Raw genomic sequence first — 14710 nt, forward strand, 5'->3', positions numbered from 1 at the left:
ATGGAACACTTCCCTAGAAAGAGAATGAAGTTGCCTTTTGATTCTATTATTAGAACAAATTATGATGTTGATGTTTCATCTCTTGATAATACTTGATTTACACTTTCTGCGCCTAGCTGAAAGGCGTTAAAGAAAAGCGCTTATGGGAGACAACCCATTATTTTACTTCTGCAATTTTTGTTTTATATTTGTGTCTTGGAAGTTGTTACTACTGTAGCAACCTCTCCTTATATTTACTTTATTGCATTGTTGTGCCAAGTAAAGTCTTTGATAGTAAGGTTGATACTAGATTTGCATTTCTGCGCAGAAACAGATTTCTTGCTATCACGAATTTGAGTAGATCTCTCTGTAGGAAACTCACAAAAATCTGTGAAAAATCATGAGTAATCCTCAGATATGTACACAACTTTCATTCAATTTGAGCTTCTTCATCTGAGCATGTGAAGTGCCTCTAAAAAAATTGTCTTTGTGGACTGTTCTGTTTTGACGGATTCTGCCTTTTATTTCACATTGCCTTTTTTACTGTGTTGAGTGGATTTCTTTGCTCCATTAACTTTCAGTAGCTTTGGGCAATGTCCAGAAGTGTTAGGAATGATTGTGTCCTCTCTGAACATGCAAATTTTTGATTATGCACTAACCCTCTAATAAGATTGTTTTGAGTTTGGTGTGGAGGAAGTTTTCAAGGGTCAAGAGAGGAGGATAATACAATATGATCAAGAAGAGTGAAAAGTCTAAGCTTGGGGATGCCCCCATGGTTCATCCCTGCATATTTCAAGAAGACTCAAGCATCTAAGCTTGGGGATGCCCAAGGCATCCCCTTCTTCATCGACAACTTATCAGGTCACCTCTAGTGAAACTATATTTTTATTCTGTCACATCTTATGTGCTTTACTTGGAGCGTCTGTATGTTTTTATTTTTGTTTGTGTTTGAATAAAATCGGATCCTAGCATTCCTTGTGTGGGAGAAAGACACACTCCGCTTGTTCATATGAACACTGGTGTTCTTAGCTTTACTTTTAATGTTCATGGCGAAGGTTGAAACCTCTTCGTTCATTGCTATTTGGTTGGAAACAGAAAATGCTTCATGTGGTAATTGGTATATGGTCTTGAATAATTTGATACTTGGCAATTGTTTTGAGTTCTCAAATAGATCATGTTTAAGCTCTTGCATCATGTAGTTTGAACCTATTAGTGGAGAATTACTGTAGAGCTTGTTGAAATTTGGGTTGCATGATTGGTCTCTCTAAAGTCTAGATATTTTCTGGTAAAAGTGTTTGAACAACAAGGAAGACAGTGTAGATTCTTATAATGCTTGCAATATATTCTTATGTAAGTTTTGCTGTACCGGTTCATACTTGTGTTTGCTTCAAACAACCTTGCTAGCCAAAGCCTTGTACTGAGAGGGAATGCTTCTCGTGCATCCAAAACCTTGAGCCAAAACCTATGCCATTTTTGTCCACCATAACTACCTACTATGTGGAATTTCTCTACCATTCCAAAGTAAATTGCTTGCGTGCTACCTTTAAAACTTTATTCCTTGTCTTTGTAATATATAGCTCATGGGAAAGTAGCTTAAAAACTATTGTGGTCAAGAATATGTCACTTATGTATCTTATTTCTTATAAGTTGCTTGTTGAGCGGTAACCATGTTTCTGGGGACGCCATTAACTGTCACAGTTTTGTTGAATATCATGTGAGTTGCTATGCATGTTCATCTGGTCTGAAGTAAGGGTGATTTATCATGATTAAATGGTTTGAGTATGCATATTGTTAGAGAAGAACTTTGGGCCGCCAACCAAAGCCATGTATCATGGTGGAAGTTTCTGTTTGGACATTAATCCTCAATCTCTTATGAGAATATTATTTGTTGTTGAATGCTTAAGCATTAAAGAGGTGTCCATTATATGTTTTCTATGGTGTCCCGGTATGGATGTCCTCGAGTTGAGATCTATCAAAAACGAGAAATCAAATGCGATCTATCTCCTTGGACCTTTGTACATGCGGCATAGAGGTACCCCTTTGTGACACTTGGTTGAAACATATGTAATGCAATGATAATCCATGGAAATCCAAGCTAACTAGGACAAGGTGTGAGCACTATTGGTATTCGATGCATGAGGCTTGCAACTTATAGGATGTCTTATGCATAACACATATGAATTATTACTACCGTTGACAAAATTGTTTCCATGTTTTCAAAATAAAAAGCTCTAGCACAAAGAGTAATCCCTGCTTCCCTCTGCGAAGGGCCTTTCTTTTACTTTATGTTGAGTCAGTCTACCTACTTCTTTCTATCTTAGAAGCAAACACTTGTGTCAACTGTGTGCATTGATTCCTACATACTTGCTTATTTGCATTCATCATATTACTTTGTGTTAACAATTATCCATGAGGAGAGCCAGGTGGGCCCCACACATGGTGGCGGCGCGGCCAAGGGGGGAGGCGCGCCCCCCTGGTGTGTGGCTCCACCGTGGCCCTTCCGACTCCGACTCTTCGCCTATAAAAGCCTCCCTGACCTAAATCTTCGATACGAATAAGCCACGGTACGAGAAACCTTCCAGAGCCGCCGCCATCGCGAAGCCAAGATCTGGGGGACAGGAGTCTCTGTTCCGGCACGCCGCCGGGACGGGGAAGTGCCCCCGGAAGGCATCTCCATCGACACCACCGCCATCTTCATCACCGCTGCTGTCTCCATGATGAGGAGGGAGTAGTTCTCCCCCGAGGCTGAGGGCTCTACCGTAGCTATGTGGTTCATCTCTCTCTTTGTGATCTAGTTGAATATCATCTATGTGCTACTCTAGTGATGTTATTAAAGTAGTCTATTCCTCCTCCATGATGTAATGTTGACAGTGTGTGCATCATGTAGTACTTGGTATAAGCTATGATTGTGATCTCTTTTAGATTATGAAGTTAACTATTACTATGATAGTATTGATGCGATCTATTCCCCCTTTCATAGCTATTGTTGACAGTGTGTATGCTATGTTAGTACTCGGTATAATTGCAATGGTCTATCATGCACTCTAAGGTTACTTAAGTATGAACATCGGATGTTGTGCAGCTTGTTAACTCCGGCATTGAGGTGCTCTTGTAGCCCTACACAACGAATGGTGTTTGTTATCCAACAAGAGAGTGTAGAGTAGTTTCAGTTATGTGATCAATGTTGAGAGTGTCCACTAGTGAAAGTATGATCCCTAGGCCTTGTTCCCGAACATCGAATCTCCGTTTATTTACTGTTCTGTTGCATGTTTACTTGCTGCCATATTTATTTCAGATTGCTATTACAACTCATACTCATCCATATTACTTGTATTTCACTATCTCTTCGCCAAACTAGTGCACCTATACATCTGACAAGTGTACTAGGTGTGTTGGGGACACAAGAGACTTCTTGTATAGTGATTGCAGGGTTGCTTGAGAGGGATATCTTTGACCTCTTCCTCCCTGAGTTCGATAAACCTTGGGTGATTCACTTAAGGGAAACTTGCTGCTGTTCTACAAACCTCTGCTCTTGGAGGCCCAACACTGTCTACAGGAATATAAGCGTGCATAGACATCAAGCTATTTTCTGTCGCTGTTGCCGGGGAACGAAGAAAAGCTACACCACAGAGATTTCTACCTCCCACGTCAACCACGCGCCAGTTGTGGACAGCAAGCTATTTTCTGGCGCCGTTGCTGGGGAGGAAAGGTAAAAGGCACTCACACTCCGGTCACAGGTAACTAAGTTATTTTCTGGCGCCGTTGTGCGTGCTCGAAGCTATTTCCTTTAGATCCTGCAATTGCATCTTTTTGTTTCTTGTTTTTATTTCACTAGTTAGGCATAATGGAAAGCAACTATGAGCTTTTTAATCTATTTCCTGAGTTAAGACATGGATTGTTTGCTGTGAAAATTAAAAAACCTATGGAACCTTATTTGCATGCTAGTAGCAATAATATTAGTATGAACGCTTTGAACACCATTGTTGCTAATGATATGGAAAATTGTAAGCTTGGGGAAGCTGGTTTTGATGAGCATGATATTTTTAGTCCCCCAAGCATTGAGGAGAAAATTTTCTTTGATGATACTTTGCCTCCTATTTATGATGATTATAATGATAGTGGTCTTTTGGTGCCACCTACTATGGAGGATAAATTTTATTATGATTATACTATGCCTCCTACACTTGATGAGAATAACAATGATAGCTACTTTGTTGAATTTGCTCCCACTACAATTAATAAGAATGATTATGCTTATGTTGGGAGTAGTAATTATTTTATGCATGAGACTCATGATAAGAATGCTTTATGTGATAGTTATATTGTTGAGTTTGTTCCTGATGCTACTGGAAATTATTTTGAGAGAGCAAAATATGGTTGTAGAAATTTTCATGTTACTAAAACACCTCTCTATATGCTGAAATTTTTGAAGTTACACTTGTTTTATCTTTCTATGCTTGTTGCATTATGCTTCATGAATTTGTTTATTTACAAGATTCCTTTTCATAGGAGTGGGTCAGGCTTAAATTTGTTTTGAATTTGCTTTTTGATGCTCTCTTTTGCTTCAACTCTTATTTCTTGGGAGTGCATCATTGAAATTACTGAGCCCATCTTAATGGCTATAAAGAAAGCACTTCTTGGGAGATAACCCATGTTTTTATTTTACTACTATTTTGTTGTGTCTTGGAAGTTGTTACTACTGTAGCAACCTCTCCTTATCTTTATTTTATTGCATTGTTGTGCCAAGTGAAGTCTCTAATAGAAGGTTGATACTAGATTTGGATTACTGCGCAGAAACAGATTTCTTGCTGTCACGAATTTGGGCAGGGTTCTCTGTAGGTAACTCAGAAAAATCTGCCAATTTACGTGCGTGATCCTCAGATATGTAAGCAACTTGCATTAGTTTGGAGTTTTATCATCTAAGCAAGTTTAGTGCCCCAGAAAAATTCGTCTTTACGGACTGTTCTGTTTTGACAGATTCTGCCTTTTATTTCGCATTGCCTCTTTTGCTGTGTTTGATGGATTTCTTTGTTCCATTAACTTTCAGTAGCTTTGGGCAATGTCCAGAAGTGTTAAGAATGATTGTGTCACCTCTGAACATGTGAATTTTTGATTATGCACTAACCCTCTAATGAGTTTGTTTTGAGTTTGGTGTGGAGGAAGTTTTCAAGGGTCAAGAGAGGAGGATGATACAATATGATCAAGAAGAGTGAAAAATCTAAGCTTGGGGATGCCCCCGTGGTTCATCCCTGCATATTTCAAGAAGACTCAAGCATTTAAGCTTGGGGATGCCCAAGGCATCCCCTTCTTCATCGACAACTTATCAGGTCACCTCTAGTGAAACTATATTTTTATTCCGTCACATCTTATGTACTTTACTTGGAGCGTATGTGTGCTTTTATTTTAGTTTTGTTATTTTCATTCTCTGAATAAATGCTTGTGTGGGAGAGAGACACGCTCCGCTGGTTCATATGAACACATGTGTTCTTAGCTTTTAATGTTCATGCTGAAGGTTGAAACTGCTTCGTTCATTGTTATTTGGTCGGTTCAGGAAATGTTGCATGTGGTAGTGGTATAATGAAACACTTGCATAACCTTGTAGATCATTGAGCTTTGATAACTTGATTCTTTGCAAACGTTTTGAGGTATTTAGATGGTAAGGCTTGCTGGATAAATAAGTTAAAATTAGTAGTGGATTGTTGTCTTTAAGCTTATGCCGTACTACAAACTCTATTTAAATAGTTGAAGGTGTAGTTGGACTTGATAGCTTTCCATGTCTGAGAGTTCATCGTAATAACTAAGTTGTGCTGAAGGTCGAGGGAGCTAGCGGGGTACTTGTGCCACCGTGAACGGCCCTCCTTGGAGTAAATTTTAATCATGCTCTTAATGTTGAACCTGCTAGATGTTTGCAATAAGCTTGTGAGTTCTTTTTGACTAATGTTAAGCTGCGATTTTTGGCACTTCCACCATCCAAATTTGCTAGCCTCTTCGGTACTGTGCATTGCCTTTTGCTCACATTGAGAATTGTGCATACTTCGCCAGTACATCCAAACCCGTGGGAGGACTTTCTCTTGTTCTCCTACACATAAGCCCATACATCTTCCTCAAAACAGCCACCATACCTACCTACCACAGCATTTCCATAGCTGTTCCGAGATATATTGCCATGAAACTTCCATTTTACATTACATGCCATGTTGTCATTCATTATTTATATATTGCTTTGCATGATTCTATACAGCTGATGTGAGTTTTACCCATGTTACCCTACATCATTGCACATCCTGCTACACTGGCAGAGGCACACAGTTTTATACAGCATGTTTTATTCATTATGAGTTATTTGTACCAAAAAGTGTGTTGTCATATTAGGATGTTGCCCCAAAAAGTGAAAAGAGCCATGGAGGCCATCAAAAAGAGAAAAAAGAAAAGAAAGAAAAAAAATAGAAAAGAAAAAGAAAAAGAAAGAATAAAGAAAAAGGGGGCAGCATTACTATCTTTTATCCACACTTGTGCTCATGTTTTAGCACTTGCAGTATTCATAGTCATCATTTGTGCTCATGTTTAGCACCTATATTCCATATGAGAGAGTTTTCATGTTTTACTAGTATGACTATGTGGGAAATTTACACTATAGAACTTGGGTTGTATATTCCAATGATGAGCTTCCTCAAAAGTGCTCTAGGTCTTCGTGAGCAACCAAGTTGGATGCACCCCCACTAGTTCCATTGGAGAGCTTTCATACACATATAGCTCTATGTGCATCCGTTGCATGGCAATCACTACTCCTTGCATAGCTTCGATCATAAGACTTCCTCTTGTCTAATGATCACTTATAGCTTTGTAAGACTTTCTTCCATTTGGCCTTCCAAACCCCCATTAACGTTCTTTATGCCATAACATCCTGGTGCCAATGCCAAATGCTTGCGCTCACCGGTTGAGTAGACTTGGAAACAGTTGATTCATGATGTTCATGTTTATGTTTACTTGACTGAATCCTTCTTATGTTGTGAAAATTTACTTGATGCTTGGAATGAAGGATAGAACTTCTATGCTGGATACTTAACACATCTTTAATGAACTTTGTACGGTTTCATGTCTTTAAAGCAATAGTTCATGAAAACTTCTAGCTTGTTTAACTCTTGCATTATCATCTCTTATATCAATATAGACATTTGCTTTGAGTGATTTGATCTCAGTTCATATGCTTTACATCATTATTGGATCAAGATTATGTTGGTAGCATGTCACTTCAGAAATTATATTTGTTATCGTTTACCTACTCGAGGATGAGTAGGAACTAAGCTTGGGGATGCTTGATACGTCTCCAACGTATCTATAATTTCTGATGTTCCATGCTTGTTTTATGACAATACCTACATGTTTTGTTCACACTTTATATCGTTTTGATGCATTTTCTGGAACTAACCTATTAACGAGATGCCGAAGTGCCAGTTCCTGTTTTCTGCTGTTTTTGGTTTCAGAAATCCTAGTAAGGAAATATTCTCGGAATTGAATGAAATCAACGCCCAGTATCTTATATTTCAAGGAAGCTTCCAGAGCACCGAAGAGGGGCCAGAGGAGAGCCAGGTGGGCCCCACACATGGTGGCGGCGCGGCCAAGGGGGGAGGCGCGCCCCCCCTGGTGTGTGGCTCCACCGTGGCCCTTCCGACTCCGACTCTTCGCCTATAAAAGCCTCCCTGACCTAAATCTTCGATACGAATAAGCCACGGTACGAGAAACCTCCCAGAGCCGCCGCCATCGCGAAGCCAAGATCTGGGGGATAGGAGTCTATGTTCCGGCACGCCGCCGGGACGGGGAAGTGCCCCCGGAAGGCATCTCCATCGACACCACCGCCATCTTCACCGCCATCTTCATCACCGCTGCTGTCTCCATGATGAGGAGGGAGTAGTTCTCCCCCGAGGCTGAGGGCTCTACCGTAGCTATGTGGTTCATCTCTCTCTTTGTGATCTAGTTGAATATCATCTATGTGCTACTCTATTGATGTTATTAAAGTAGTTTATTCCTCCTCCATGATGTAATGTTGACAGTGTGTGCATCATGTAGTACTTGGTATAAGCTATGATTGTGATCTCTTGCAGGTTATGAAGTTAACTATTACTATGATAGTATTGATGCGATCTATTCCCCCTTTCATAGCTATTGTTGACAGTGTGTATGCTATGTTAGTACTCGGTATAATTGCAATGGTCTATCATGCACTCTAAGGTTACTTAAATATGAACATCAGATGTTGTGGAGCTTGTTAACTCCGGCATTGAGGTGCTCTTGTAGCCCTACACAATGAATGGTGGTTGTTATCCAACAAGAGAGTGTAGAGTAGTTGCAGTTATGTGATCAATGTTGAGAGTGTCCACTAGTGAAAGTATGATCCCTAGGCCTTGTTCCCGAACATCGAATCTCCGTTTATTTACTGTTCTGTTGCATGTTTACTTGCTGCCATATTTATTTCACATTGCTATTACATCTCATACTCATCCATATTACTTGTATTTCACTACCTCTTCGCCGAACTAGTGCACCTATACATCTGACAAGTGTATTAGGTGTGTTGGGGACACAAGAGACTTCTTGTATCGTGATTGCAGGGTTGCTTGAGAGGGATATCTTTGACCTCTTCCTCCCTGAGTTCTATAAACCTTGGGTGATTCACTTAAGGGAAACTTGCTGCTGTTCTACAAACCTCTGCTCTTGGAGGCCCAACACTGTCTACAGGAATAGAAGCGTGCGTAGACATCAAGCTATTTTCTGGCGCTGTTGCCGGGAAACGAAGAAAAGCTACACCACAGAGATTTCTACCTCCCACGTCAACCACGCGCCAGTTGTGGACAGCAGATATACATGTTGAAGTTGAAAGCAACTGCTGAAACTTATATCTTCCTTTATGTTGCTTCAAAACCTTCTATTAAGAATTTATTGCTTTATGAGTTAACTCTTATGCAAGACTTATTGATGCTTGTCTTGAAAGTACTATTCATAAAAAGTCTTTGCTATATGATTCAGTTGTTTAGTCATTATCTATACCATTGCTTCGAATCACTTCATTCATCTCATATGATTTACAATAGTATTGATCAAGATTATGATAGTAGCATGTCACTTCAGAAATTATCCTTGTTATCGTTTACCTACTCGAGGGCGAGTAGGAACTAAGCTTGGGGATGCTTGATACGACTCAAACGTATCTATAATTTCTTATGTTCCATGCTAGTTTTATGACAATACTCACATGTTTTATATACACTTTATATCATTTATATGCATTTCCGGCACTAACCTATTAACAAGATGCCGAAGCGCCAGTTCCTGTTTTCTGCTGTTTTTGGTTTCAGAAATCTTACACAGGAAATATTCTCGGAATTGGACAAAACAAAAGCCCAGGGTCTTATTTTCCACGGAGCCTTCCAGAAGTCCGAAGAGGAGACGAAGAGGGGCCACGAGGCGGCCACCCCACAATGCGGCGCGGTGGGGCCCCTGGCCACGCCGGCCTAGGGTGTGGGCCCCTCGAGCCTCTCCCGACTCTGCCTCTTCGCCTATTTATTCTCTCCGTCGCGAAAACCATATTACCGAGAGCCACGATACGAGAAAAGTTCCAGAGACGCCACCGCCGCCAATCCCATCTCGGGGGATTCAGGAGATCGCCTCCGGCACCCTGCCGGAGAGGGGAATCATCACCCGGAGGACTCTACATCACCATGATCGCCTCCGGACTGATGTGTGAGTAGTTCATCCTTGGACTATGGGTCCATAGCAGTAGCTAGATGGTTGTCACCCTCTTGTGCTATCATGTTTAGATCTTGTGAGCTGCCTATCATGATCAAGATCATCTATTTGTAATGCTACATGTTGTGTTTGTTGGGATCCGATGAATATGGAATACTATGTCAAGTTGATTATTGATCTATCATATATGTGTTGTTTATGATCTTGCATGCTCTCCGTTGCTAGTAGAGGCTCTGGCCAAGTTCATACTTGTGACTCCAAGAGGGAGTATTTATGCTCGATAGTAGGTTCATGCCTCCATTGAATCTGGGACAGTGACAGAAAGTTCTAAGGTTATGGATGTGCGGTTGCCACTAGGGATAAAACAACAATGCTTTGTCTAAGGATATTTGTATTGTTTACATTACGCACCGTACTTAATGCAATTGTCTGTTGTTTGCAACTTAATACTGGAAGGGGTGCGGATGCTAACCCGAAGGTGGACTTTTTAGGCATAGATGCATGCTGGATAGCGGTCTATGTTATTTGTCGTAATGTTCTAAGTAAATCTCATATTAGTCATCATGATATGTATGTGCATTGTTATGCCCTCTCTATTTATCAATTGCCCAACTGTAATTTATTCACCCAACATGCTATTTATCTTATTGGAGAGACACCACTAGTGAACTGTGGACCCCGGTCCATTCTTTTACATCTGAATACAATCTACTGCAATCATTGTTCTTTGCTGTTCTTTGCAAACAAACATCATTCTCCACACCATACGTTTAATCCTTTGTTTACAGCAAGCCGGTGAGATTGAAAACCTCACTGTTAAGTTGGGGCAAAGTATTTTGATTGTGTTGTGCAGGTTCCACGTTGGCGCCGAAATTCCTGGTGTTACGCCGCACTACACTCCTCCACCAACAACCTTCACGTGGCCTTCATCTCCTACTGGTTCGATAACCTTGGTTTCTTTCTGAGGGAAAACTTACTGTTGTGTGCATCACACCTTCCTCTTGGGGTTCCCAACGGACGTGTGCTTCACGCGCCATCAGGACCACGAACGTGCCAAATATGGCCTCGTTCCCACAAACTATGTGGTGTCACGGGCCGGTTTCCTACTCATTTGCCCTAAAAGCCATAGAACTCCAGATGTGATAGCCCTGTTTGTGAAGGGTTTTCCAAAATAATTGCCGTATCCTAATTCCGACATTTGGAGTGGTTACTAGGACACATAAAATGACGCCATGAGGCTCCACGGGATTTTCTGACTTCGTTTAAATTGCCATTTGGCCAAAACGGACCCCCACGGAGATGCGGTATGGCCGTACCGGGCGCGCTGGTGCACCCGTTTACCATCGCTCTAAACGGAAAAAAAATCGCAGATAAAATGATATGTCATAGACCTAAAAACATTTTTTCCAGAATTTACTGAGCGACGAAAAGTGTATCCCTAGTTCAAATCCGGTCACTTTCCACCGGATTCGGCGGGACACCGCAGGAAGCCGCGTGGATTCCCATATAGCTAGCGCGCACATATGGCATGTGATATGTGGTGTGAAGGCGGTGTCCTACCACTACGCGGAGGTCTCGCGCAATACTAAAATGCGCCCCATGTAGCTGCTTCACACAAAAAACCCGTTTTGGCACCCCGAAAATGAAAATACCATCGCCCATGGGTTGTATTGGAAATCCTCTCCTGGGACGTTGCTTCCCATCCCAGGGACCACACACGTGCCAAATATGGCCTCGTTCCGACAAACTATGCGGTGTCACGGGCCGTTTCCTACTCATTTGCCCTAAAAACTATAGAACTCCGGACGTGATAGCCCTGTTTGTGAAGGTTTTTCCAAAATAATTTCCCTATCCTAATTCCGACTTTTGGAGTGGTTACTAGGACACATAAAATGACGCCATGCGGCTCCGTGGGATTTTCTGATTTCGTTTAAATTGCCATTTGGCCAAAACGGGCCCCACGGAGATGCGGTATGGCCGTACCGGGCGCGCTGGTGCACCCGTTTACCATCGCGCTGTTTGCCCTTTTTCTTCTTGTGAATGAGGTAGGAGATATGTGACGGTGTGTTTACTTAACTTGACTTAGTTATGTGAAGAAGTGCAAACGGAGAGAACTCAAATCGATAGAGGGCGAGGATAATCCATTGTACTTCTACGGAATGATCAAGTTCTTCTTGATGAGGCATCGCACTCTCGGAGTGTAGTTAAGCAACCGCACAAAATATTTTGGCAACAAATTGGTGAGTGTTTTAACAAGTTCAATAAAAGTGGAGAAGCTAGATCACTAGCATCACCTTTAAACAGGTGCCACGTTCTTGTAATGTGTTCCAATGCCGGCTCGGTTTGATTAATTGGATAGTGTATTTTTTTAATTTGATCTCTATGACTATGCTATGGGTTGTGTATTTACAATGTTGTAGATTTATGTATAATTTCAAGAAAACGACAGAACTTTTAGGTGTTAAATTATAGGGGATCAGGTAGGAATTGCTTTTATTTAGTGAATCAAACATATACAAGTTTTAGGGTGATTGGCATTTTTAATAAGCGTCCATCTACCCCGATCTAACGGTGGTAATTAGACGGAACCAAACTGACGGAATCAAAATTGCGGGACCGGAACCAAATTCTGTAGGGCCGGAACCTCAGATGTATTTTACGAAAATTATAAAAGACATACGTCCTTTTAAGCGGCCAAATCAAGACTACACAAATCTTAAAGCAACAAATAAATAATCATATTTGTACATATCTTAAAGTTGCCGTCCTATTCTCACCAAATCTAAATCAGCATCACTATCCTATCTCTCTCTCGTTCTCTCAACCTCTCCGTCTCTCGTCTATCACTCTCTCACTCTGGAAGCCCGGCAATGGAGGGGAGGGGTCTCTCCCGGCTTGCCCCGCGGTGGAGTGGAGTGGAAGGCGACGGAGGGGAAGGGCACGGAGGTTCTCTCCCGGCAAGCCCCGCGGTAGAGGGAAGTGGAAGGCGACGGAGGGTCTCTCTCGGCGAGTCCCGCGATGGAGAGGAGGGGGCCACATGGGAGGGGACAGGAAGGCGATGGGCCCAGTCTGTCCCAACGACGGAGGGGAGGGGACGGCGACGGAGTGAAGCGTAGGATCTCTCTCTTAAGCATTTGGGCATCACTGGTTGTTGCTCTGACTGAGCATCGAAGTTTCTCTGTACTCTGTATTGCTTGAGCATGGAAGTTCAGCACATACCAGCTCAGCGTGTTTCTAGGCTGTACATTCATGCATCCAAGGTTTGGTCCTCAGATAAGAGAGCTTCAGTAGCAAAAAACATTGTTTCTAGTCATGTTTTTGTTACGAAGTCATGCAGTAATGATGCTTCAAGGTAAGATATGGATAATGATATACTGACCATATAAGATATGGCATAAGAATTATGTTTTTTCCGTTAATAATTTACGCTTAATGCAGGTTGACATTCTGGCTGTCCAATACAGTTGTCCTCAGGGAGATAATCTCAGAATCTTTTGACATTTCACATCAAATGACTCCAACCATGACGACTAACAGCATAAATGATGGTGCACAGTGCTTTGATGGGAAATCCATGCCAATGCTATGGAAAAATAACTCCAATGGGAAGCAAACCAAACATGTCCTGCATATACCAGATGATTGGAAGGAAACAAGTACAGTTTTAGCTGCACTAGAGAGTATTGAATCCTGGATATTTTCTCGGATTGTCGAGACAGTGTGGTGGCAGGTAATATTTTACTCAGATCATAAGATCTTGTTGACTCTTAAGTCTTAACAGGCTTGCAATCCTATAAGAATTACTCTGCAGTGATTCTCTTAGCCCTATTGATCTCTAAATAATTCTTGTTTCTCGACATTGTGAATTTTCTGAAGAATGTTCTTTTCCAGGCATTAACTCTTCACATCCGCAGAAGGTTCCTCGACCCCAAAGGCTAGGAGAGTGTCAGGCCCTTCTTTGGGTGATCAGCAGCAAGGCAACTTTTCTGTTAACTTGTGGAATGCTGCATTTGACGACGTGTTCAGCAGGATTTGTTCAGCAGGATTTGCCCCCTTCGTGCTGATTGGCATGAGTGTTGCTGTTCGCCAGTATTGGAAAAATTGGTATTCATCGGCGCCCTTAATTTCGAAAGAATAGACACCTTTCATTATTGCTACTGTAACATGTATTTGACTTGTTCTGCTACCGTCAGGTGATGGAGCAATGTGTAGCCCGTTTAGATGTTGCAATGTTCTACTATCGTCAGGTGACCGAGAGGACGGGGCCGTGACCTCCAGCAATCCCCGCGGCGTGGGGAGGGACAACGGCAGCTGGCGCCTGCGACGGAGAGGACGGGGCCTGACCTCCAGCGATCCCCGCCACGTGGGGAGGGGCGGCGGCGGCTCGCGGGGAGGTGCAGCGGCGACGGCTGGCGCCTGCGACGGAGAGGATGGGGCCTGACCTCCAGCGACCCGGCGACGTGGGGAGGGGCAGAGGCTGCGGGCGCTGGTGTGTGAAGAAGGCCACGACGAGTCCAGAATAGAGGAGTCGGCCAGATTGATTTGGTTGATCAGCAACTTTTTATTCTGATTTGATGAGTTGACAAAATAAAACGTCCGTTATAATTGTTATTATTGCATTATAGAAGTTACACAAAATTTATCACTGATGTAATCAACGGTCACGAAATTTTTGATTAGACGGAACCTAAATTTGATTAGACGGAGCCTAAGTTCCGTGCCAATCACTGTAAAAGAGCTCACAAACATAATATGTAGAAAGTAAGGAGCCGTCTGAGGAGGTAAATTATAATCGTCCAAATATGCCCTCGAGATTTGGAAATGGTCGTTGTAAATAATTATTGTAACCAGCTGCCCCCTTCCCCCAACCTACCTCCCCGCCGCTACCAGAGGTGACCGCATGTATCTTCTGCGGCGGCTGAGGAAGGTAGCGGTGAGGTTCCCATCGTGCCGCGCCTCGCGGTTAACTCCAGACACCGAGACAGCT

At 42.3% G+C, this 14710-nt stretch overlaps 1 protein-coding gene across 2 annotated transcripts; it reads left to right on the forward strand.

The window, feature by feature from the left end:
- The first annotated feature begins 12536 nt into the window (after positions 1–12536).
- LOC127330095 (uncharacterized) lies at positions 12537–14458 on the forward strand. 2 transcript variants are annotated; one of them, XR_011750909.1, is made up of 4 exons: positions 12537–13075; positions 13162–13453; positions 13615–13827; positions 13917–14458. XR_011750909.1 is itself a non-coding variant. In XM_071825127.1 (3 exons), exons 1-3 carry the CDS (start codon positions 12924–12926, stop codon positions 13660–13662), a joined length of 492 nt encoding a protein of 163 aa, XP_071681228.1. In that variant the 5' UTR covers positions 12537–12923; the 3' UTR covers positions 13663–14458. The 2 variants fall into 2 exon arrangements, 1 of the variants encoding a protein (XP_071681228.1); XM_071825127.1 differs by having other exon boundaries at positions 13615–14458.
- The last annotated feature ends 252 nt before the right edge of the window (positions 14459–14710 follow it).

Source organism: Lolium perenne, chromosome 2 (genome assembly GCF_019359855.2).
Source record: "Lolium perenne isolate Kyuss_39 chromosome 2, Kyuss_2.0, whole genome shotgun sequence".
In the NCBI taxonomy this organism is placed as follows: domain Eukaryota; kingdom Viridiplantae; phylum Streptophyta; class Magnoliopsida; order Poales; family Poaceae; genus Lolium; species Lolium perenne.

Excerpts from the sequence above, each read along its gene's own strand:
- LOC127330095 (XM_071825127.1), top strand. The coding sequence starts at position 12,924 with ATGGAAGTTCAGCACATACCAGCTCAGCGTGTTTCTAGGCTGTACATT. Across the intron at positions 13,076-13,161 it reads TGCAGTAATGATGCTTCAAG|GTTGACATTCTGGCTGTCCA; the intron begins GTAAGATATGGA and ends CGCTTAATGCAG. Across the intron at positions 13,454-13,614 it reads TCGAGACAGTGTGGTGGCAG|GCATTAACTCTTCACATCCG; the intron begins GTAATATTTTAC and ends GTTCTTTTCCAG.